Source organism: Oratosquilla oratoria, chromosome 1 (assembly GCF_046742065.1).
Source record: "Oratosquilla oratoria isolate Oo_2021 chromosome 1, ASM4674206v1, whole genome shotgun sequence".
Lineage (NCBI taxonomy): Eukaryota > Metazoa > Arthropoda > Malacostraca > Stomatopoda > Squillidae > Oratosquilla > Oratosquilla oratoria.
The window spans coordinates 50,558,192-50,584,501 of NC_134777.1; the positions used below are offsets into that span (position 1 = coordinate 50,558,192).

Here is a 26,310-nt window from a genome sequence, read left to right on the forward strand (position 1 = left end):
TTGACTGAAAAGTACGCCGCAAGGTTGGGTTTGACTGCTTCTGGACCTGCGGAAAAAAGACAGCCAATGTCTGGCAGGAAATTGCCCACACATTAACGCCATCCTCCATCTCGTCCAGTATGTGAAATCTGCCCGCTTTTGATTAGGTTAGTAGATGGTTAGGTTAAGTTAAGTTAGTTTATAAGTTTGACGTACGCATTTCTTTTAAATATGTCAGAAAGCGCCACTGTAGAAGGGAGGGGAGAATTACGCTGGAACATGGCATGATGTGGCGGATTCTCTGCAATAATCCGTCATCGCGGCCGAACGTGGTGTATTGTTTATATTGAGGCGGCGATAATTTCGTCATAATTTACTCCGTCAAGTCCTGAAGGTGCTCCTCAAGAGAAGTTCCAGTCAGGGCAATCGTTGGGATGCCACGGAGATGTATAAAATCGTCTGGCTGCAGGTCGAAGAGAAGGAAAAGTGTCATCAGGTACGGAAGGGGCAGAAGCCATTCCAACGGGTATTTTAGTTGTGATCATGTGATAATTACACCTTGCGCAAGAATGGTTAAGACGTTGCCCCTTCGAGGCAAGAAAATGACATAGAAAGAAAAAATGGTACGAAATGTTAAAAGAGGGATTTTTGTTTCATAATTATCGAAAACTCATAACGTTTCCGATCTTTTTTTTTCACTTCCGCGATGTGGATCTCTATCTAAAAAAAAAAAAAAAAAAAAAAAAAAAAAATGCCACTGCTGTCGCCGCCAGTATATTTGCTGTGCTTGATACAGAGTGGCGTGTATGCGCATTGTATCCTAGACTGAATTAACTCCCATCACCAGCCTGTGTATTCAGATGTATCCCAGCTTGTGATATATATATATATATAGATATATATATATATATATATATATATATATATATATATGTATATATATATATATATACATATATATATATATATAAATATATATATATATAATTTATTTGATTGATTTATTTTATTTTTGCGGTGGAGTGTTCTCTCAGAGCTGGAGATTTAGCGGGTTATGTGTACCTAAGTTATGCTCATATATACACATGTGGACATATGTGCACATATCACTTTGTATTGATTCACATTTTTAGGGCGACGGGCCTCGCTAAAGCTGAGTAAAATTAGTCTGACGCGCAAGGCAACAACAAAATCAAAAAGTAGCTGCTGTCCGACGTCCTTTCATAGATATTTTGCCAAAGGCCGGCTTGGGCCAAGCACCTGTCAGCCGCAAAGCCTCGTCAGTAGGAATTCCCGTCCAGGAAGAAACTGTCCTTTCCTGTCCTCTTCTGTTTTCTCCTGTCCTGCTTCTGAGGCTCTGCGTGCGCAACCACCGGCTTGCTTGAAGGAAGTGTGGTTCTCCTTTCAGTGGGGTTTTAGCACCATGGTATTTTCTAGGGATTTTAAGGCTGGCGCCAGACGATTTTTTTTCACACAGCAGAAGTCAGGTTTCGTTCCAAACTGTGTTCAGTTCCCTCGGTTGAGTAAAGGCCGTTTACATTCAAATGGGTGATACTCTTCATGACAACTCCATGTATTCATGGTTGTGCTTTTTGTAGTGTGTTGCTAAATTATGATTTTTTATATTTTCTTTTTTGCTTCGTAGAACTTATGTTATTCCTTCCTGCCGTCAGTTTTCCTTTATACTCAGGCTAATTTTCTTCTCTTCTCATCCCAATATCAGTTTCGTAAGGTTGCGAACAATCCTTATTGTTCTCTTGATAGGCAAGATGGTAAGAAACTGTTCCCCAACTCAGGAAGTCAGCGTTCGATTCCCAGACCCGGAAGTCAAATAGTAATTACGACACTAGAGTGATGATTTGTAATTCATGATCTTCGTGTCAGGAAGTAAAAAAAAATTTACTTCTGGGGTTTGCGTAAAACTAATCGTTCTTTCGATCGCCACCCTGTCCTGCATACAAATGTATTACGGTAAGAGGAAGTCAGTCATGTAACCTTGACAGGCAAGATGGTATGGGATGGAGCATCTCAAGAGGTCGGGATCGATTATATATCAGACGCGGAAGCTATTTATCAACTACGAGTAAAATATCGCAGTGATTCATGATACGTATGGGTTTTTATATATATATATATATATATATATATATATATATATATATGTGTGTGTGTGTGTGTGTGTGTATGTATATATACGTATATTATATATATATATATATATGTTTGTATATACATGTATATTCATATATGTATGTATATATATGTATATATACATATATATATGTATATACATATATGTGTGTATATGTGTTGGTATATACAGTATATGTACATATATATATATATATATACTGTATATATATATATATATATATATATGTACATATATATATATATATATACTGTATATATATATATATATATATATATATATGTATATATATTAGTATATATGGGCAGGATATTTTCTTAACTACATACTTCATTGAAAGTGATGGCTAATTGTGCATTTATTTTTTTCTTAAATGTATTTTCTATATCTCTTACTAAGGACTAATGTTCCTTTGAAAGAAAGTATATGACTTTACTGTAGGTGGTTATGTTTGTTATATCACGATTGCGGGTTCAAGACCCTTCTTCAGTAGCTCTTAGGAATATTCTATCTTGCTCTTCACCGGGGGAGGTAACCAGTCACCTGGGAGAGGTAACTAAGGCAGTGATGAAATGTCACGTGCTAAGGGAAGCCTCCGACTTCGTGTTGTGACAGAATATCCTGTGCTTGGGATTGTGGCGTTTTTGTCTCGGGCTTTGATTCGTGGCAATTTGTTTCATGCTTGGGAGGGCCCTAAGGTCATCTGCTTGTATATCTAGGTTTGGGCTCAACTCTTTGATGTATAATGCTTGTAAGATTGGGAGGCGTCTATCATCTGTACATATTTCCAAAATCTCAGAGATTTCATCCTTACCTTTTCCTATAGCTTTCTCACATATCTGTCTTACCACAAAAATCTGATCTACGCAACCTCTACCTGTCCTAAATCCACACTGTTCCTCACCAATTACTCCCTCTGTTCCTCTCCTAATCCTCTCAATCAAGATCCTCCCATAAGCCTTCCCAACTACACTTAACAATCTAATTCCTCTGAAACTACTACACTCACACTTGTCCCCTTTTCCCTTGTAAAGTGGAACTATACAGGCACTCTTCCAGTCCTTCGGCATTCTACCCTCTCTCCAGCAAACATTAAATAACCTCACCAGCCAGTCCACCGTCACTGTACCTCCTTTTTTTTTTTTTTTTTTTTTTAGACATTCTGCATGGCATCCATCCAGACCAGGTGCCTTAATGCAGGCGAGAAATACCTTGATGGTGATTTCTTCGTTTTATTAAGAATATGATCTGGCGATTACACGTTGGGACGTCAGGTGAAATAAGGTTTCCCACCTAGACAGACCTATGTAGTCCTTGATCTGGACAGACCTATGCTGAGTACGTGACCTCGGCAGTCCTCCTGCTAGGTCAGTGACCTTTGTAGTCCTTCCTGCTAGGTTGGTGACCTGGGCAGTCCTATCTCTCGGCGGCACAGTCTTCGTAATAAAGGGTGTTGGTGGGTTGCCGTATGTGAGACGTGTTAGTTATCAATTATAGCCATGGGTGTTAGTTCTTTTATATAAGCGTTAGTTGTATGGTTAGACATGGTGTATATATATTACGTTAGGGTAATGTAGTTGGGGTAGGTATGAGAAAGGGTTCAGAGGGGCTGTCTGGTGACATAAGGCATCTTGTGTTGTGCCATTGTGGGGGCATCCTGTTATGATCTTACGTAGGTGTTTGAGATAGGGAAATCTGTGAAGTCTGCCAAAGACGAGTACCATGTTGTATGTGTGTGGATCACGTGCGTGGTTGATGATGGTTAATAACGGTTAGATACACACGCACACACACACACACACACACACACACACATATATATATACATATATATGTATGTGTGTATATTTATATATATATATAAATACACATATATTTATATATAGAATTTATATATATATATAACTATATACATTGTATATATATATATATATATATATATATATATATATATATATATATATCCAGTTGAGACGACAAAACAAAAATGACCTTATAAATCTCTTCTTTTTCTAGTTCTCTTTTTATATATTTATTGATATATATTGTCTGTTCATTTGTTTACATATTAATTCATCTTTCTTGCTTTCACATCGTATTCTCACTGTAAAATTATTTATGTCCTCCTCTGTTGTTCTTTTCGTGTTATTTATTTTCTGTCGTTCATTTCTCTTTTGTCCCGCTCCTTCACATTCCACCCCTTCAAAAACTTCTTCCACTTATTTTTCTACTCTTTCTCTCCTTTCTCTCCAGTTCCGCCTTCACTTCCTTTCCGTCCCCCCCTTCCCCTTACCTCCCTTTCTTTTCTCTCCCTTTCCCTTCCCTTCCACTTCCTACTCCCTTCCCCTTCCCTCCACTTCTCCCCCTTCCCATTCCTTCCCCTCTTTTCCCCTCCCATTCATTGCTTGAACCTCTTACAGTCATCTTTTTACCTCATCTCTCCGATTGCCTTCCCTCCCCTCTGATCCATTACCTTTCCCTTTCGCCCCCTCCCCCCTTGTTCCCTTTTCATTTCAGTTTCTTCTTCTCGCCCTCTCCCTCGTCCTCGCCCAAAGCCCTCGTCGCATCTCAGTCTTCACCTCTCTCTCTCTCTCTTCCCCACAGCTCACTGCAACTCTTGACTGAATTCCTCCCCTTCGCTGTCACCTTTCTGACGACCTGCGCGACCTTCATATACTCAGGCCTTCTTCCCGCATTTCACCTACTTGTCCACTCTGACCTGCTTGCTCGAGCCTCCGGAGTGGCTCGTTACGACCTATATGCCTTTGAAGAATTCCTCTTGGCATGCAGAGTGATTTGTGTCCTTTTGGTATGTGGTTTGGCGTAGACTTCTTCACTTGCCGCTTGTCAAGCAGACTATGACATACGTAGTCCGGACTGCCCCTCTGACCTGCAGCTTTACCTGTATGTATGCATGTATATATCAGCACACCTTGACCTACAGCTATAGCTCTACGCCTGACCCATCCTCGGCACCCATACCCTCATTGACCTGCACGCCGACCCCGACGCCTGCTGACTCTCAACCTTGGCCTTCTTGCTGCTTCTCTGACCTGCCCATTTACTTCGATCAGAACAAGGAACTCCGAGAATGGATCTCCTGAACGCTTGCAGGATGTCTGGCGAGAGCTACACCCGCTGGCGGTCCTCCATGAGCGACGAGGACGATGACGACTTCGGCGAGGAACTCACGATGAGCGGCGGTGGAGACGGTCGCGACCCGACTGGTGGTGGCGGCGGAGGGGACCATCAGCCTAAGAGCGCTCCCGTCGAAGAAGGAGTACAAAGTCCATTAGGAGGAGGAGGAGGAGGAGGAGGAGGAGGAGGAGAAAGAAGTTTGAACGGAAGAGGAGGTGGTGCAAGACCTTCTGGGGGAGGAGCACAAGGTGGACAGGGAGGTGGGCGGGTGACTATCACGTCACCCAGGTACCAAGCTTCCATCGAGCCGTCCAAGTCCTTCGCTGCCAAGATCAGCTGCGTTCTGGTAAGTACTGAGATATCTTCCTCTCTTGTGATTGACCTGAAATGTCTCAGCCACGCGTGCATGGTGTCGTGTAAGGTCATAAGATCGTAAAAGGGTCACAAAGTCGTGATTATAATGCAAACGTCTTAGTAGTAACAATGATAATGAAAAGTTGAAAAAGGTGGAAGTAGGCTTGTTGTAGTAGAACTATTGTTAATAGTCATGACGTTCCTTTTTTTATGACAAAACAGTAATTAGGCCTACACCGATGAAGAATGATTGCGGTCGCCTAATCGAAGAATATACGAGTTCATGATAAGGTGCTAATGTGTTGAGTTTGCCCACATGAATCAAGAATAAATATAAAAAAAAACGTGTCAGGGGTGTTTCAAATAGAGCATAATTATCCGAAGGCAAAAGGGCGTAGAAAACATATAAACATACAGGTAGGAAATTCTTCAATTTTTACATGAAAGACAAGATTAGTGTGATACTAGTTACTGAGAAGAATAGTGATCAGTTATAGCGATGCCTACAGAGTATAAGATAGTGTTTCCGCAGTTGTGTATATGTAAATGTACTTCCATTTACCTCATTTTACTATACAGGAAAGGAACGCTCGCCCCGTCTCCTTCTCAGTTTACCATGCCTAGTTTCAGATTCATGTAATGGTCCAACTTGGTCTGCAGTAAATCCTTGAATTCTAATTATATTTAGATTTAAATTCATGTATTGTTCCAGCATGGATTATGTAACCTGTGTGTGTGTGTGTGTGTGTGTGTGTGTATTTACCTAGTTGTATTTACCTAGTTGTATTTTACGGGAAGGGGAGCTATGCTCGTGGGGTCCCGTCTTCATATCTCATTTTATCTAAACTATTTTTAAATTCATGTATTGATTTTGCACACACCACTTTCTCATCTAACTTGTTCCAACTGTCTATTGCTCTGTGAGGAAAGCTGTTCTTTTTAAAATCTCTTCTATAGCTGTCTTTTTTTATTTTCTTTCCGTGTCCTCTTGTATTTCTGTCATCCCATTTTATCAGATTCTCTCTATCAGTAATTTCTATGCCTTTCATGATTCTGTAAATAGCTATCAAATCTCCTCTCTCTCTTCTTTGCTCTAGTGTCTGTAGTTTAAGTTTTTGTAGTCTCTCTTCATATGATAGTTTTGAGAGTGTTGGTGCCAGTTTTGTAATTGCTCTTTGTATTCTTTCAAGTTTTTTTATACATTTTTTTGTACTTGGTGACCATATCGTTGCTGCATATTCCAATCTTGGTCTTATCAGGGTGATTAGGATTTTCCTCACCATTTCTTCATCCAGGTATGTAAATGCTACTTTGATTGTTCTTATTAAATTATAAGTTTCTCCAAAAATCTTATTTATATGTTTCTCAGGCGACATATTATTCATAACAATGACTCCCAGGTCCTTCTCATTTTCTACTTTTTTTATTCCTTCTTCTCCCAAATTATATGATCCTGTTATTCTGTTTTTGCTTTTTCCAAATTCCATTATACTACACTTTTTTGTATTGAACTCCATCTCCCACTTCCTACTCCATTCTTGTACTTTATTTAGATCTCTCTGTAGTGATTCACAATCTTCTTCAGTTTTCACTCTTTTCAGTAATTTTGCATCATCTGCAAAGAAGCTCATATAGCTTTCAATTCCTTCATCCATATCATTAATATATATAGCAAACATTATTGGGGCCAGAACTGTTCCCTGCGGGACACCGCTTATTACTTCATTCCATTTTGAGTGCTGATCTCTTATCACTACTCTCATTTTTCTTTCTTGCAAAAAGTCTTCCATCCAATTTAGCAATTTACCTTGTATTCCTCCTTCATATTCTAATTTCTTAAGCAACTTCTTATGTGGTACTTTGTCAAAAGCTTTTTTTAGGTCTAGAAATGCACAATCAGCCCATCCATCTCTTTCTTGTATTATATCTATTAGCCTTGAATAGAAACATATTAAATTGGTGACGCATGATCGTCCTTGTCTGAATCCAAATTGCCTTGGATTTAGTACGTTGTTTTTTTCCAAGTATTTTACCCATCTACTTTTGATAATTCTTTCACATATTTTTGCTATTGTACTTGTTAGAGAGACTGGTCTATAGTTGGTAGGTTCTTCTTTATTTCCTCCTTTATATATAGGTACTATATTTGCTTTTTTCCAATCTTCTGGAACTTTTCCTTCTTTTAAGGAACTGCTTATTATGCTATGTATTTTGTCTGCCAGTTCATTCCTGCATTCTTTCAGAATCCAGTTTGCTATTTCATCTGGCCCATGCGATTTTCTGACATCAAAATTACCCAAGTGTGTCAATATTTCATTCTTTGTTACTTCTATTTCTTCCATAGGGGGGACTTTTTCCTTCCACTCAATCTCTTCAGGTTGTATATTTTCCCTTGTAAACACTGATTTAAAATGTTTGTTCATAATTTCTGCCATTTCCATTTCCTCAGTGTATTCAACTCCTCCTTGTCTTAATTTCTCTAAGTCTTGTTTGTTTTTCAGTTTATTGTTTACAAATCTGTAGAATAGTTTTGGTTGATCTTTACACTTTTCTATAACATCTTTTTCATATTTTCTTTTTTCCTCTCTGCACTTTTGTACATATTCATTTCTATAACCAGTATATATTTTCCATTTTTCAGGTCTTCTGTCTTTTTTCCATCTGTTCCAGGCTTTGTCTCTTTTGTCCTTTAACTCCCTACAACTTTTGTTGTACCAGCATTTTACATATTCTTTTTCTTGTTTTTGTCTTGGGACATACTTTTCCACTCCTTTTTTGTAAATTTTTGTCAAAATATTCCATTTCTCTTCCACTGTTGTTTCTTCTTTGTATATTTCTTCCCAGTTTTCTTGTTGGAAGAATTCTCTTATTTTATCAAAGTTTGTTTTTTCATACATCATTCTTCCTTTTCTATATTGTTCATTTCTTTTCATATATTTTTCTTCATTAAGTTCCAGTTCAATCAATATGTGGTCACTTTTACCTATTGGTGTTTTATATTCAATCTTGTCCACTATTCTAGGTTCAGATGTAATTATTAAGTCTAGCCTCGATGGTTCTTCTTCATTTCTATACCTAGTGTTCTCTTGTATCCATTGTGTCATTGAATGGTCAGTAATCATCTCAAGTAGAGCATTTCCCCATGAGTCATCACCACTCTTTACTGTCATTTCTTCCCAGCAGATTTCTTTGCAATTAAAGTCGCCCATCATAACTATTCTTCCTCCGTCTTCCATTATTTTAGTTAATGCTATCTTTGTGTCCTCTAACATACTTTTATGTTCACTCTCCTCCCATGAGGCTGTTTTCGGAGGCACATAATTGATCACAAATTTTCTGCTCTTCTTATCTCGGTCTTCCACTTCTATCATAATCATCTCTACTGTATTCTTTCCATATATGACACCTTTCACGTTTATATCCTTCTTAGTCAGGAACATAACTCCACCCCCTTGTTTTTTCTCTCTGTTTCTAATCCAATAATTGTATGTATCATGTCCTACACTGTTGGGTGGTAGTGGGCCTTTTAATTTTGTTTCTACAATTCCCATTATGTCCGGTTCTTTTTCTTTCAAATAATCATTCAGTTCATTCAATCCTGTTATCAATCCATCTATATTTGTGTAAGACACTCTTAGTTTTCTGCCACTTCCATTGTATTCTCTGTTTCCCTTATGTTTTTCTTTAGTATGTCGAACTGCTTTATTTTCATGTTCACTACTCTCCAATAGAATCTCTCTTTCTCTGACTCCGTTCTTTCCTCGTTTTTTGCCTTAGCTTCAATTCTTTTCTGCTTTTCTGCCTCTCTTTCCTCCTTATTCATTTCTCTTTTTATCCATACCTTTTTATATTGATCATTTGTTGCTAGTTTCCCTGTCTTGGATAGAATTTTCTCTGCTGTTGTTTGTGACCTGAATTTAATCTTAATTGGTCTGGTCTTATCTGTACTATATTTTCCGAGTCTGAATTTTTCCTCAATTTCCTTTATAATTTCTGGTTCATCTTCCTGGACTAATTTTAGTAAACTGCTTACTCTTTCATTTTCCTCCTTGATTCTTGCAGTTCTATCTGGGTTATGTTTCTCTTCCATTCCTAATATAATTATACATTTCTTTTTGTCAGCTAATTCTCTTACTATATTCTCCTTCTGTCTCATCACTTTAATAACTGAGTCTTCATTATGTTCTTTCAATTGCTGTTTGACTATGTCAGTGAATGAAACCTTATTCCCTTCTTGAGTTATTCTCCAATTTTTAGCTTCTGTAGCTAGTTTCTCTCTGTTTTCATTACTATTCTTCTTCAATTTCTCATTCTCCTCCTTTACATTTCCTAACTGTCTTTTTAGGTCCTCTATTTCTTCAGTTAAGTTTCTGTTAGCCTTCTCTAGTTGTTCCAACCTTTCAATTCTTTTAAAAATGGAGTCTACGTTACCTAACTTACGCTCCAAGTCCTCGATCACCTTATCAACTCTCTCCTCTAGTCTTATCAGTCGGGGGGGGGGGGTTGTGTCCCCCCCACCCTCTTTAAATCCCTGGAACATATTCTCGTCACTTTCTTCTGTATTGCTCCTCTCTATACTTCTAATCTTTACATTTTTATTAGACATTTGATCCTCGCTAAGTCTTTTGTTTACCTTCCGCTTGTCTGGCTGGTCAAAGTCTACTCCCTCCTCATTTCCTTCCATTTCCCTCAGTAATCCCTCCCCTTTTCCTCTTTCCCTACGTTCCCACTACTCCACGAGCAATTTCCCCCCCACCCTGCAAAAACACTAGGCACTTCTCTTTGCGTTGGGATCCACAGACTTCACTTTTCTTCAGAACGTCTTCTAAGCCGTCCATTCGTTGAAGTGTGTGTGTGTGTGTGTGCGTGTCTCCCTGATTGCATACGTACGTGCGTGTGTGCTCGTATACTGTATATTTCACTATGGCCTCCTTCAGTCGGGTAAGATCTGGCCACCACCAAGTCAAATATAATGTACAAGGCGCCAATATTCATAAAAAATGTATGTCTATTTTGTATAACCCGGCTTTGCGTCCCCAATGAGATGTGCTTGAGATCACCTCCTTATTCTTGGAGGTTGTCCTCGAAAGAGGCATTGATTTAGATGTAGTGGAGCGATTCCAGAGGACAGAACAAGAAAAATAAACTTGATTGGTATTTCATGCAGTTCTCAGCCGTAAGAGCGAGGACGTGCACTGTGTTTGGTATAGGCATGAGTGTTTTTCTCCGAATCTTATTCTCTCTTTCTCTTTCTCATTCTCTCTCTCTCTTTCTCTCTCTCTCTCTCTCTCTCTCTCTCTCTCTCTCTCTCTCTCTCTCTCTCTCTCTCTCTCTCTCTCTCTGCGTGTCTTGTGTGCATAAACACGTGCGATTGCATAAATGATTTTGATAAGGCTTGCGCATATAATAAGGAAGTCTGTGAGGGCTGCGAGGAGGAGGAAGAGGGAAAGGAGGAGGTGCCTGAATTATTTACGAAACGCATGTGGATACACACGAATCTCATGTTCGAGGACCTGCGCTTGCAGTTGCATGTGCGCTTACTTGGAAAAAGAGGCTTTTGTTAATCTTAATTTCTTGATTGTTGTGACACACATATTGGTGTGTGTTCTGGCCCATACCAGGCAATGTTATTCACATCAGGGGGCTGTATGAGGCCTAAACGAGGTCACAGCCATTCGACTCTATTATGCTGGACCATATCCTCCCCTCATCTTAGTAAGGTCTGTTTATAGTCAGAATAAAAGGTGAATGTTTCATTCATCTTTTGAAAGTATTTAGCCCATCCATCTTTCACAATATTCTCACACAATGTAGCTATTATTCTGGTTAGAGACACAGGTCTTTAATTTAAGAGTATTTCTATAATTCTTCTTTTATAGATTGGTACTACGTTGGCTCTCTTCCAATCTTGAGGCATCTCTTCTAATGAAGACTGAATTATGTTGTAAATCTTGTCTACCATTTCTCTGTATTCCCAAGGTATTCAATTTAAGATCCCGTCAGGCTCAGCTTTTCTCATAGTTAACATTTCCATGAGTCTATGTAGACCTACTTCCTACACTTTCATATCCTTATTATCTGCCTCTGCCATTTTCCTTCTTTAAAAATAATTTTAAAGTTTTCATTATTTCTGCTATAGTTTATGCGTCATCATAGGTTTTTCCTTCTATTTTTATTCATTCCCTATTTTTCAATTTACCATTGGCATACTTACCAGGTGAGGCACACCTGTTCTTCTCATCCACTGGTATAATGTGACCCAGTACTATGTGCCACGCGGTCGGGTTGTCGGCGACTAAACCGGCTCTCCCATTGATTTCTCGTCAAACAACCAGATGATTAGAAATAAAACCATCCAAAGGGCAGATGAACTAGTTATGTGGCATTGGTCACGTAACCTCGTCAGGCGTTACCTACCACGGGTTTACCATGCGTGGGATCCCAGTAAGACTTGGAGGGAAGAATCCTGGAGGCTGAGTGATGCCCCAGTACTGTGATTGTGCTGAGGCTTCCCTTGATGGGTTATCAACATGAGTTCCTCTGTTCAGGCCGAGTCGGGTACCCCCTCCTGGCTCAGAGGGGCAAATTATCTGGGCTGCATGACTTGAACCTTTGAGTCAGGCAGGCCTGGAGTCAAGCAACTACTGCCTGGGCCGATACCGCACGGTCTGTAGTTGCCAAGGTGGTGGCTCCGTATACTTTCCCACGGCCCCTGGGACTGCTGGGTTAACGGCATATACCCATCAACTAGTCTCCCCTCTCTAGGCTCCGTGGTATGTGTGGGTGTAAGGGGACGAATCTTCAACTTTGTATCTCACTTGTGGTCAGGTTGGGTCTGTCCCTTGCTCCTGCCAACTCCATCAAGATGAACCTCCAGCAAACTCACCGTATGGGCACCTGGAATTTTCTTTCCCTCTCCCAGGACGATTGCTTGCCCTTCTTATCGGTGGAGTTCAGGAGACTTTCAAGGAATATAGTGTCTGTCTTTGAAGTAAGGAGATTGGACAATGGTGAGATCAGCAGTGTAAGTTACACTACTACTGGTTGGCCCGCAGCGATGGGGGCCACCTCACGGAAGTAGTAGTAAGCATATCTGACTACAGCCCGCCGTTGCAGGGGTTACTATAGTTGATGAGCAAATGATGCTAGTAGAGTTGAAGCATACCTTGGTCATCATCACTGTTATTGCAGTGTTTACTCCTACTAAGTCATATGAACTTTAAAATATGTTCTATACATAATCGACCGATGTCTCCCACAAGACACGTTTGATTTGGGCGACTTTAATGTAGTTACTGGAACCTACAGAGCCAACTATGAAATATGTATAGGCCCTCATTGTTTGTGAACCAGGAACTTTGTTCTCTCCTGAATTTTGCAAAGTCCAGAAGGTTGGGGATTGCTAGCATCTTAAGAAAGAGAAACATGGATGAAATAGAGTAAACTATTCGGAAAGGTAAAAGTATTAAAGTGACCGAGCGCAAACATGCTTTAGGAAGACAGCAAATTATATGTTTGAAATATAGAAATAGAGAAATCATTAAATGCAGAGACAGAATGGTAAAAAGAATAGGAGAATTTTACCAAGAGCTTTACTCGTCGAAGACCGTAGTTGAGTCAGTAAATTCATGTGTAGATGTTAGTAGTGTACCAGAGATTACAAAGGAAGAAGTAGAATTTGCCCAAAAAACTATGAAACGAGGAAAAGAACCTGGGGAAGATGGTATATTGATAGATCTGTTCAAAGACGCAGGAAAATTAGTTCATATTAAATTAGCTGAGTTGTACACCCAGTGCTTACGTCAAGAAAGCGTTCCTGATGCGTGGTGCAATGCTATAGTGATTTTGCTTCATAAAAAAGGAGACCAGAAGTACCTTAGTAACTATCGACCGATTAGCTTGCTATCAAATGTATATAAAGTATTCTCCAAGATCCTTACTAAGTCAAGTTTTAGATGGAAACCAACCGAGAGAAGAGGCAGGCTTTAGGAGTGGATATTCGACCTTAGACCATTTGTAGGTGATAAACAAACTAATCGAGAAAACGACAGAATACAATATACCTCTGTGTTTAACTTTTGTAGATTACGAGAAGGCCTTTGACTCGGTAGAACAAATAGCAATACTAAACTCGCTACGCAAGCAGGGTACAAACGAACAGATCGTAAGGGTTTTAGAAAAGATTTATGCGAAAGGTACCGCTATAACTTGACTACATAGATACAAAAAAGATCAAGATCGAGAAAGGAGTACGGCAAGGCGATACAATTTCACCGAAACTATTTACATCTTGCTTGTAAGATATTTTCAGAAGAATGAGTTGGGAAAAGAAAGGTTTAAAGATTAATGGCGGATATTTGAACCACCTAAGATTTGCGGATGACATTATTCTTATTTCAGAAAGAGCAGAAGACTTGCAAGATATGCTGAGTGATCTAAACAAGGAAAGTCTCAAAGTAGGTTTAAAAATGAATAAAAGTAAAACCAAAGTAATGTTCAACACGAAAGTTCAAAGTAAAGATATTGTAATTGATGGTGAGAGTCTTGAAGAAGTTGAAGAGTATAATTATTTAGGGCAGATGGTGAAAGTGACGAAAGATCATGATAATGAAATAAAAAGACGAATTACAATTGTTTGGAAAGTGTTTGGTAAGCATAATAAAATCCTGAGAGGCTCTCTACCTTTATGTTTAAAACGTAAAGTTTACAATCAGTGCATTCTACCAGCAATAATCTACGGGTGTGAGACTTGGAAACTAATGAAAGCAATGGAAACAAAACTAAGGACAGCACAGAGGAGAATGGAGAGATCAATGATGGGAATAACGCTGAGAGACCGAAAGAGAGCAAGTTGGGTAAGAGAGCAGACAAGAGTGAAAGATATTATGGAAGCAGTAAAGGAGAGGAAGTGGAATTGGGCAGGTAAGTTAGTGCAAACGAGAGAGAGAGTGAAAGAATAAATGAATAAGTAGAACAAGGAAGATTGTAATCAGTTGGTTGTCCTAGATTTTTCTTGCTCTTGGGTAACCATCAATAGCCACCAGATTGGACAGTAAGTGGTTCATGGAAGAAGTATGATGCTCTAGTCCAGGTATTGCTATGGTGGGGGCAGTATAAGATAAGGTATTTGGGGTGTTCTGTGTGGTGGTTGAATCTGTGGTAGTTTGTTTCTTTCTGTGGCCAGGCCTCTTCTGTGTCGTTATTGTTTTAGTGCTGGATGGTGGCCTGAATGTAGTTTTCCTGGTGTGGTTATAGGTTCTCCTGGAGGGGACTCTTTGAAGGGGAGGGCTTTGATGGAATAGGATGTTTGGTGGTGTGTCTTCATGTGCTGATTATATGTTTTTATATGGATGTGTTGCAAGTGGTAAGTTGTTGCAGATGCTTGAGAAATAAGCTGCTGATATAGTTTTTTTTTTATTGTATTTAGATGGCTGTGCTTGTGTGATCCAGTGAGATGGGTGAGTAGGGTTGAGAGATCTTGCATAGAGCTGTGTGCCACTCATTTTTTTGTAGTGTTTTGTGGAGAGGATTTTGGTTTGTGGAAGAATACAAAAGAGGTAGAAATAGATATGGAAGTATCTGAAATGAGGAAGGAAGGACCCTTGGAAAAGGTAATATTGGTAAATGCAAAGATTATCCTAATCTATAGATTTGTCCAAAGTAAACTGAGACACAGTTGCCTCAAGTTTCACTGACTGGAAGCCTGCAGCCTCACACCAGCTGGCAATGTTCCTCAGGCCCTCCCATAGAGCTCTCTGGGGAGAAAATTTTGACTTGTATTTGTGTTGTATTATTGTGAGACTGTTTCCATGTCAATGGCAGGAGAAGGGGAGCAATCACCAGTTATCAGCTCTCCATGTATGAAGAGGTGGAGGAAATATAGTTGAAGTATACAAAGAAGTCTTGGGTCCATTCTGAGTATTGAGTGTCAAAGGCTGCACCTCCAGATGGAGGTAAAATATTGACAGGTTTCAAGCATGAGAGGAAGTGAGGTGACTCTCTGATGTTCATCTTGTGCAAGTACCCATCATTGGTCCCAGACACAGGAAAGAAATCTCTAAACTAAAAAGTGGGATGCAAAATCTGTGAAGATACAACAACTTAGGCTAAGAAAATGAAGAAAAGTTTCACCCAGAAAAATTATTCTGTAGAAGAAAACACAGAACAGGGATGTGCTAAAGAATATAAAAGCAGAAGTCAAGGATATATATATACTATATGAGATAATATATATGAAGGAAGCTCCAGAGCCTGATGGGATCTCAAATTGGATTCTGGAATGTCAGAAGCCAACTGGTGGACAAGATTTACAACCTAATTGTACTTGCATTAGAAGGGGTGGTGTCATATTTGGAAAATGGGAAATGTTGTACCAGTTCATAAAGGGGAAAGTAAAGAGAGATCCCTGAATTACAAACAAGTGTTTCTGACCACCATGGTAACTAAATTGTGTAAAAAGATTGTGAAGGACATGTGGGTCAGATATCTCAAAATTAGGAAAATTTTGGCATACAGTCAACTTGGATCCAGAAATGGAAGCTCATGCATATAAAATTTGAAAAACACAAGTTGATGTGCTACAAAGAGGGAGAGGGCTGGGTGGGCTATATGTACTTAGATCTAGAGAAAGTCTTTGATAAGATATTTTACAAGCAGTTAATGTGAAAATTAGAGCTTATTGGAGGACAGCCTCTTGGAACAGATGAGATATTCTGGAGAACCAATACATGAGAACAGTGGTTAAGGATAAGATGGTAGGATAGAGAAAAGTAACAAGAGAAGTCCAGTAAGGGTCCTTACTGGCACCCACAATGTTCTTGATTCACTTAAACATCATGAAAGAAATAACAAACTACATGTTTGTAGACAATGCAAAGATCATGAAGAGCATAAAGACCAAGTTATTACAAAAAAAATGGGACAGTATGTATGGCTAGACCCAAATATTGAAAATTAACTTCAGTGCCAAAAAATGCAAAAATATTGAAATGGGTAGAAATACAGAAGTTATCAAGATTTTATTTAATGGGAAATGAAATAGTTACAAGAGTGAAAGAAGAGAAGGATCTGGCAGTGCTGGTCATAAATAATTTGTCACCCAGCAAGTAGATCAGGAAGATTGTGGGTGAACTATGAGGATTTTTGACAAAAATAAGTGGGTTTCCACAACATGCCTGGAGAGATTATAAAAAAAAAATTGTTAGAACCTAATTCACCAAGATTGAAATATGCAGCAGTGTTGTGGTTTCCATAGAGAACAAAGGATAAGTGAAGACAAGGGACAGATCCTCTCAAGTGTAGCTCCATTCCTGTACCTTGCAGTTACATGAAAAGAGATAAAAATACAAATACAACTTGAACAGCAAACCAGTGCTTCTTTCCAGAGAGAGTGGTACTCCCCCAGGTAGGCGTAGCTCCTCCTTGGGGATCGGTGCCATCTGCGTAGAGCTGATGGCCAGGGGTAGATGCTGCTGTTTGGCCCCCAACTCTTGGGGTTGGGGGGTGGTCCCACGACGTAGACGTTGCAGCTCCAGGATGTAACACTTCACCCCATACCATACAACACATAATGGAAGACTGCATTATACACAATCATGCACGCGAACAACACAACATACACTCTATAAAGGATTTGTGGGAAAACCCAGTTTCGGCTGTGGCCTTCCTTGGGGAGACGGGACTGCTCGGACAGACAGTCTAGGGAACGACAACAACAACAACAATCCAGAGAGAGTTATGGTCAGGCCTAAGAGGACCATTGCTAGCCACTGTGGAGCTGCAATTTACCCATCAACGAAACTTGAAGCAACACTTCTTATTATATTACTCATATTCTCTGTGGTGCTGGTCAAGAAAAATGAGTAAGTATAGATAGTTGACAATTTACAGTAACCATTGAAGGGTTGTATACACCCAGCATATAAAAATTCAATCATCCATGTGAGGAAACTTCAGAGATGCTAAAACCTGAATCCTGTAGAAATGCACATTTGCTGATCTGAATTTGATTCCCTCAGGGATCCTTTTCTGTGAATCTGTATCACCTTCCCATTCCATATACTCACAACAGGTCCACTCACATGATCCTGCATAAAATAATCATTGTTTTTTGCCTCCTCATTTTCACTTTCAATTATATTTTGCTTATTTACCTATTTATCTATTTCATCTATGAATTTCATTTAATTTTGTAATACAGTGAACATAATTATGGACCACAAAATCTTTAACTGAAATATTTAATTACACTCCAGAATTTCCATTGCACTTGATCTATTTGCCAGATCCTGGTGTGTCTCATCACACTCTGTATTGGTGTCATTCTGGGTTATGAAGCACACAAAGTTCCCCGGCCAGAAGAGCTTGAACTGGCTGCCTCTGTTGAAAAGGCTTTGAAAACACCATTTACTGTTAGCCAAGAAGAACTTCTTAATGTCACCTCCAACTTCAAGCGGTTCTTCACATCTGACATGATTATTGGGTACAGCAAGTAAGTGTTATTATTGTTTTTGTCATTGGTATTATTATTGTAATTACTGTTTATGCATACATATATACAGTCAAACCTCCATTTTCGAACATAATTGATTCCAAAATTAACCGAATTGTTTGAAAACCGAATCATATTTTCCCATTACAAATAATGTAAGAGATTAATCAATTCCCAAACACCAGATGAATGCATATTTACCTAATTACATTTTATATATCATATAATAAGTAAAATATAAAAGTGTAAATCAAACGAAAAACATAACAGAAGTAAATTTAATGACAAAGCAACACTGCACAGTTATCATATAATGTATGTACTGTACCCTTTTGGGTGCGATGTGATGGCATAGGTGGATGGAGATGAGGGAAGGAAAGGGGCAAGTTATTGCTTAGACGGGGAATCCCCTTCCATAAAAACTTCTAGTGCTTCTTGTTCAGATGTTTCTTCTCTTCTCTTTGCCTCCGGTAAATCTTTCTCTTGGGTTTTTTTCCTTTTTTCTCTCACTAAAAACCTTTCCAATGTTTGTTGTAGCCTGCGCTGTGAAATTTTTCCAAAATGTTACCGCACAGCAGAAGAGTATGTCATTCATTGGCTTGTGCCCAGGCTGTGATTTTTCCTCCTTAATGATATATGTTCTTTTTGGCAATTTTTTTTTCCAGAATAATCCAGTTTCATCAGCATTAAATACCTGCTGGGGGAAGAAAACCTTTCTTTATAAAGTCACCTAACTCAACCACAAATTTTTCCGCCATTTCCTTGTTTGAATTCACCGCCTCACCATCCCTATCTACACCGTGAATTTCACTTCTGTTCTTATATTTTTTCAAACCATCCTCGATTTGCTTTACAAAATCATCACTTGCACCAGGACTTTTCTTTACAAGATCATTGTAATTTGCTAACACTTTCTCACATATAAATGCTTCAGAGATACTATCACCTGTTAACTGTTTCTCATTTATATAAACAAGCAGCAACTTTTCCACTTCCTCAAGTATTTGCAGTCTTTGTTTACTAATGACGGTCACTCCTTTTGCAACATCAGCCGACTTTATCACTTCTTTATTCTCAAGAATAGTGCTAATTGTAGACTTTGCCATACTGTACTGCATAGCAAGATCAGATATAGGAACTCCATTTTTATGTTTTGCAATAATTTCTTTCTTCACTTCAATTGTTTTGCTCACAACTTTTCTTTTTCCTTGACCAGTATCACTTTTTGCTTTCTTTGGAGCCATGACTGAGAGCTAGTGTAGGAAAAATAAATGCTAAATACAATAAAATTGATGATGAAAGCACAGCACAACTATTCAGCTCAGCGGTCAACAGAGATTTGTTTATGTTTCCTCAGCAGCCACGTATCAGCATTGTTCAAGAACTAAAATTTTATTTGAAAACAGAAGTATTTCCAGCTAAAAAAAATTATTTTGAAAACCGATTTGTTTGAGTTCAGAGACGTTTGAGACCCAAGGTTTGACTGCATATATATATATATATATATATATATATATATATATATATATATATATATATATATATATATATATATATATATATATATATATATATACATACATACATACAGTTGGGGCCAAAGTTATTGGCATGCTGCCTTTTTCTCCTCCAACACTCAAAAAATAAATAAATAGATAAAGAATTAAAAAAAGATAAAATATTTGGGGACATTTATCAGTCTCTAATACTTTGTGGGGAGTCTTCTCATTTTCAAACAATTTTCAAAGTGTCAAGGAACAGATTCAGAAAGTCTTTAGTGTATGTGAGGTTCCAAGTTGTCCCTGATGTCCCGAATCTCTTTTATGAGCCTTGGCACAGTTGTGGTGTTATGTCCTCGTAGCCGTCGCTTAATGAGTCCCCAAATATTTTCAATGGGGTTTAAGTCCGGACTATTACCAGGCCAGTCCTTCATGTAGTCCACTCCCACAAACTCAAACCAATCCTTGATTAATTTTGCTGTGTGTGCAGAGGTACTGTCCTGCACTAGCTTGCATCAAAACAATCCTCCAGATGGTTGCACAACAGTTCCAAGTAGTGTTCTTTGTTCACTGTAATGTCTTTAGGCAACACCACTAACTTGACTTGGCCATGGTACCTAAACATACCTCATACCATGATGCTATCAGAGTACTTGACCATCCCCTCTGTGTACTTGGGGTTGTATGGATCCGTACCTGGCTGTAACCTCTCCTTGCCTTTTCAGTTCCCAGTAATGTTAAACATAATCTCATCACTCCACAGTACCTTCTTCCACCTCTCACGCTCTCACTTCAGATATTTCTTACAAAATTGCACACCTTTTTGTTTCTGTCTCTCTGTTAGAATGAATTTATGTTGTGGCGCCTCATGCTCATAGCCAGCGACGTCCCTGAGGTGGTGTTGAATAGTCCTCACAGACACCTGTTGCAGGAGTTGTGGGTTCTTTTCTTTCAATTCCTCGGATGCAATTCTAGGTTCAGCTTCCACCTGTTGCTGAAGCAACTTAAGAGTCTTCTTAGAAGTCTTCCTAGCCAGCCCAGTCTTTTTGACTTGGAGTGCCAGGTGATCACCTCCCACAGCGTTACATTTCTTTGTACATCTCTAGACAATGTGCAGTGCTATGCCAGTCTGGATCAAGATATCTTTATTGAGTTTTCCTGCCATACAGTGATGATATTACTGCAATTTGGTCCTTTGTCAACTCTGGACCTCATGGCATTATCTCACAATGCATAAAAAACCACTGCAGGTAACAGCAGGAAAAACATGAGGAATGCAAAAAAAAAAAAATAAATAAATAAAGATTATCCACTTGCCATGAAACATGGTGAACAACTGAGATCTCCCTTTCTATGTGACTTAAGCTCCACGCACTCTACCTCATGCTCTCATGCCAACACCATTGTTGTTTTCTTTTGGTGGTTACAGAAGGTCCTTCATAATTTGTCATAGGTATTGGTGCATGATTTTGGTGCCAATACCTTTGGTGCTGATTTACCTAGTTGTATTTTACGGGAAGGGGAGCTACGCTTGTGGTGTCCCGTCTTCATATCTCATTTTATCTAAACTATTTTTAAATTCATGTATTGTTTTTGCACACACTACTTTCTTATCTAACTTGTTCCAACTGTCTATTACTCTGTGAGGAAAGCTGTTCTTTTTCAGATCTCTTCTATAGCTGTCTTTCTTGATTTTCTTTCCATGTCCTCTTGTATTTCTATCATCCCATTTTATTAGATCCTCTCTATCAATAATTTCTATGCCTTCCATGATTCTGTAAATAACTATCAAATCTCCTCTCTCTCTTCTTTGCTCTAGTGTCTGTAGCTCAAGTTTTGCTAGTCTCTCTTCATATGATAGTTTTGAGAGTGTTGGTGTCAATTTTGTAATTGCTCTTTGTATTCTTTCAAGTTTTTTTATACATTTTTTTGTACTTGGTGACCACATCATTGCTGCATATTCCAATCTTGGTCTTATCAGAGTGATTAGTATTTTCTTCACCATTTCTTCATCCAGGTATGTAAATGCCACCTTGATTGTTCTTATTAAATTATAAGTTTCACCAAAAATCTTATTTATTTGTTTCTCAGGTGACATATTCATAACAATGACTCCCAGGTCCTTCTCATTTTCAACTTTTTTTTTTATTCTTTCTTCTCCCAATTTATATGCTCCTGTTATTCTGTTTTTGCTTTTTCCAAATTCCATTATACTACACTTTTTAGTATTGAACTCCATCTCCCACTTCTTACTCCATTCCCAGACTTTATTTAGATCACTCTGTAGTGATTCACAATCTTCTTCCGTATTCACTTTTTTAAATAATTTTGCATCATCTGCAAAGAAGCTCATATAACTTTCAATTTCTTCATCCATATCATTAATATATATAGCAAACATTATTGGGGCCAAAACTGTTCCTTGAGGAACACCACTTATTACTTCATCCCATTTTGAGTGTTTGTCTCTTATCACTACTCTCATTTTTCTTTCATGCAAAAAGTCTTCCATCCATTTAAGCAGTTTGCCCTGTATTCCTCCTTCAGTTTCTAATTTCTTAAGCAACTTCTTATGTGGTACTTTGTCAAAAGCTTTTTTTAGGTCTAGAAATGCACAATCAGCCCATCCATCTCTTTCTTGTATTATATCTATTAGCCTTGAAAAAAAAAAAAAAAAACATATTAAATTGGTGACACATGATCATCCTTGTCTGAATCCAAAGTGCCTTGGATTTAGCACATTGTTTTTTCTAAATATTTTACCCATCTACTTTTGACAATTCTTTCACAAATTTTTGCTATTGTACTTGTTAGAGAGACTGGTCTATAGTTGGTAGGTTCTTCTTTATTTCCCCCTTTATATATAGGTACTATATTTGCTTTTTTCCAATCTTCTGGAACTTTTCCTTCTTTCAAGGAACTGTTTATTATGCTATGTATTTTGTCTGCCAGTTCATTCCTGCATTCTTTCAAAATCCAGTTTGCTATTTCATCTGGTCCATGCGATTTTCTGACATCAAGATTACTCAAGTGTTTCATTATTTCGTTCTTTGTTACTTCTATTTCTTCCATAGGGTGGACTTTCTCTTTCCATTCGATCTCTTCAAGTTGTATGTTCTCTCTTGTAAACACCGATTTAAAATGCTTGTTCATAATTTCCACCATTTCTATTTCCTCTGTGTATTCAACTCCTCCTTGTCTTAATTTCTCCAAATCTTGTTTGTTCTTCAGTTTGTTTGCAAATCTGTAAAATAGTTTTGGTTGATCTTTATATTTTTCTATGACATCTTTTTCATATTTTCTCTTTTCCTCTCTGCACACTTGTACATATTCATTTCTATAACAAGTATATATTTTCCATTTTTCAGGTCTTTTGTATTTCTTCCATTTGCTCCAAACTTTATCTCTTTTGTCTTTTAACTCCCTCCAACTTTTGTTGTACTAGCACTTTACATATTCTTTTTATTGTTTTTGTCTTGGGACATACATTTCCACTCCTTTTTTATAAATTTTTGTCAAAATATTCCATTTCTCTTCCACTGTTGTTTCTTCTTTGTATATTCCTTCCCAGTTTTCTTTTTGAAAGAATTCTCTTATTTTATCAAAGTTTGTTTTTTCATACATCATTCTTCCTTTTCTATATTGTTAATTTCTTTTCATGTATTTTTCCTTGTTTAGTTCCAGTTCAATCAATACGTGGTTACTTTTACTTATTGGTGTTTTATATTCAATCTTGTCCACTATTCTAGGTTCAGATGTGATTATTAGGTCTAGTCTCGATGGTTCTTCATTTCTATACCCAGTGTTCTCCTGTATCCACTGTGTCATTGTATGGTCAATAATCATCTCGAGTAGAACATTTCCCCATGAGCCGTCTCCACCCTTTACTGTCATCTCTTCCCAGCAGACTTCTTTGCAGTTAAAGTCGCCCATCATAACTATTTTTCCTCCATCTTCCATTATCTTATTTAATGTTATCCTTGTGTCTTCTAACATACTTTTATGTTCACTCTCTTCCCACGAGGCTATTTTTGGAGGCACATAATTTATCACAAACTTTCTGCTCTTATCTCTGTCTTCCACTTCGATCATAATCATCTCTACTGTATTCTTTCCATATGTGACACACCTCACGTTTATATCCTTCTTAGTCAGGAACATAACTCCACCCCCTTGTTTTATCTCTCTGTTTCTAATCCAATAATTATATGCATCATGTCCTACACTGTTGGGTGGTAGTGGACCTTTTAATTTCATTTCTACAATTCCCATTATGTCCGGTTCTTTTTCCTTCAGATAATCATTCAGCTCATTCAATCCTGTTATTAATCCATCTATATTTGTGTAAGACACTTTTAGTTTTCTGCCACTTCCATTGTATTCTCTGTTTCCCTTTTGTTTTTCTCTAGTATGTCGTATTTCCTTACTTTCATATTCACTACTCTCCAATAGAATTTCTCTTTTTCTGACTCTGTTCTGTTCTCGTTTTTTTCCTTAGCTTCATGTCTTTTCATTTTTTTCCTCCTCTCTTTCCTCTTTATTCATTTCCCTCTTTATCCATACCTTTTTATATTGTTCATTTGCTGCTAGTTTCCCTGTTTTTGCTAAGATATTCTCTGCCATCGTTTGTGACCTGAATTTAATCTTAATTGGTCTGGTCTTATCTGTACTATATTTTCCAAGCCTAAACATCTCTTCAATTTGTTTCATGATTTCAGGCTCATCATCCTGAACTAATTCTAGTAAACTGCTTACTTTTTCTTTTTCCTCATTGATTCTTGTGGTTCTATTTAGGTTATATTTCTCTTCCATTCCTAATATAATTACACATTTCTTTTTATCTGCTAAGTCTCTTACTATATTCTCCTTCTGTCTTATCATTTTAATAACTGAGTCTTCAGTTTGTTCTTTCATTTGCTGTTTTATTATGTCAGTAAATGCAACTTTAAAATTTTCTTGGATTTTTTTTTCCAACCCTGTGCTTCTTTTGCTATGGCCTCTTTATTGTCTTTATTATTTCTCTTTATTTCCTCATTCTCTTCTTTTACTTCTTTTAACTGTCTTTTTAATTCTTCTATTTCTTTAGTTAAGTTTTTGTTCACCTTCTCTAGTTCTTCCAATTTTTCAACTCTCTTGGCAATCTTTGCTATGTTACCAAACCTATTCTCCCAATGTTCGGTGATTTTGTCAAGTTTTTCCTCTAGTCTTGCTAATCGGGGGAGGTTGGTATCTGCCCCCCCCCGCATTAAATCCCTGGAAATTATTATCCTCACCTTCCATTGTGCTGCTCTTATCTATATTTCTAATCTTTACATTTTTGTTAATCCCTTCACCAAAATCATCGGTCCTTCTCTTGTTTACAAGACGCCTGGTCTCCTGGACCAAGTCCTCCCCTTCCTCATACCCTTCCATTTCCCTCAGTAATCCCTCCCCTTCTCCTTTTTCCTCACTTTCCCACTACACCACGAGCTTTCCCCTTCCCTGTAAATACAATAAGGTACTTCATTTGCATTGAGATCCACGAAAATTTCACTTTTTCTTCAGAACTCCAATCTTCGACGTCCATCCGACGAAAGTGTGTATTTACCTAGTTGTATTTACCTAGTTGTATTTTACAGGAAGGGGAGCTATGCTCGTGGGGTCCCGTCTTCATATCTCATTTTATCTAAACTATTTTTAAATTCATGTATTGTTTTTGCACACACCACTTTCTCATCTAACTTGTTCCAACTGTTTATTACTCTATGAGGAAAGCTGTTCTTTTTCAAGTCTCTTCTATAGCTGTTTCATATTCACTACTCTCCAATAGAATCTCTCTTTCTCTGACTCCGTTCTGTTCTCGTTTTTTGTCTTAGCTTCAAGTCTTTTCTGCTTTTCTTCCTCTCTTTCCTCTTTATTCATTTCCCTTTTTATCCATACCTTTTTATATTGTTCACTTGTTGCTAGTTTCCCTGTTTTGGATAAGATATTCTCTGCCGTCGTTTGTGACCTGAATTTAATCTTAATTGGTCTGGTCTTATCTTTACTATACTTTCCGAGCCTGAATTTTTCCTCAATTTCCTTCATAATTTCTGGTTCATCTTCCTGAACTAATTCTAGTAAACTGCTTACTTTTTCATTTTCCTCATTGGTTCTTGAGGTTCTATCTGGGTTATGTTTCTCTTCCATTCCTAATATAATTATACATTTCTTTTTGTCAGCTAAGTCTCTTACTATATTCTCCTTCTGTCTCATCACTTTAATAACTGAGTCTTCAGTTTGTTCTCTCATTTGCTGTTTAATTATATCAGTAAATGCAACTTTACTGTTTTCTTTTATCGACTTCCATCCCTCTCTGTTTTCTTTACTATTCCTCTTCAATTCCTCATTCTCCACCTTTACTTCTTTTAACTGTCTTTTCAGGTTTTCTATTTCATCAGTTAAGTTTTTGTTCGCCTTCTCTAGTTCTTCCGATTTTTCAACCCTCCGTATAATATTGTTAACATGACCGAACCTACGCTCCAAGTCCTCGATCATCTTATCGACCTTCTCTTCTAGTCTTGTCAGTCGGGGGGGGTTTGTGTCCCCCCCACCCTCTTTAAATCCCTGGAAAATATTCTCATCACTTTCTACTGTATTGCTCTTATCTATACTTCTAATCTTTACATTTTTATTAGACATTTCATCGTCGTCGGGGGGGCCGTTTGTTTACCTTTCGC

At 38.0% G+C, this 26,310-nt stretch overlaps 1 protein-coding gene across 6 annotated transcripts in view; it reads left to right on the forward strand.

Annotated features, from left to right (window-relative positions):
• The window catches only part of LOC143018678 (N-acetylated-alpha-linked acidic dipeptidase 2-like), a 114,762-nt gene that overhangs the window by 32,837 nt on the left and 55,615 nt on the right, over positions 1-26,310 (forward strand). The window contains exons 2-3 of one of the 6 annotated variants that reach the window (XM_076176452.1): positions 5,246-5,615; positions 17,908-18,113. In XM_076176452.1, coding sequence (XP_076032567.1) covers positions 5,247-5,615; positions 17,908-18,113 — 575 coding nt within the window. In that variant the 5' untranslated portion in view covers position 5,246. Of the gene's footprint in view, positions 1-4,735; positions 5,616-17,351; positions 17,485-17,907; positions 18,114-26,310 lie in introns of all 6 variants that reach the window. The other 5 variants (XM_076174519.1, XM_076175828.1, XM_076175074.1 and 2 more) reach the window with 5 other exon arrangements.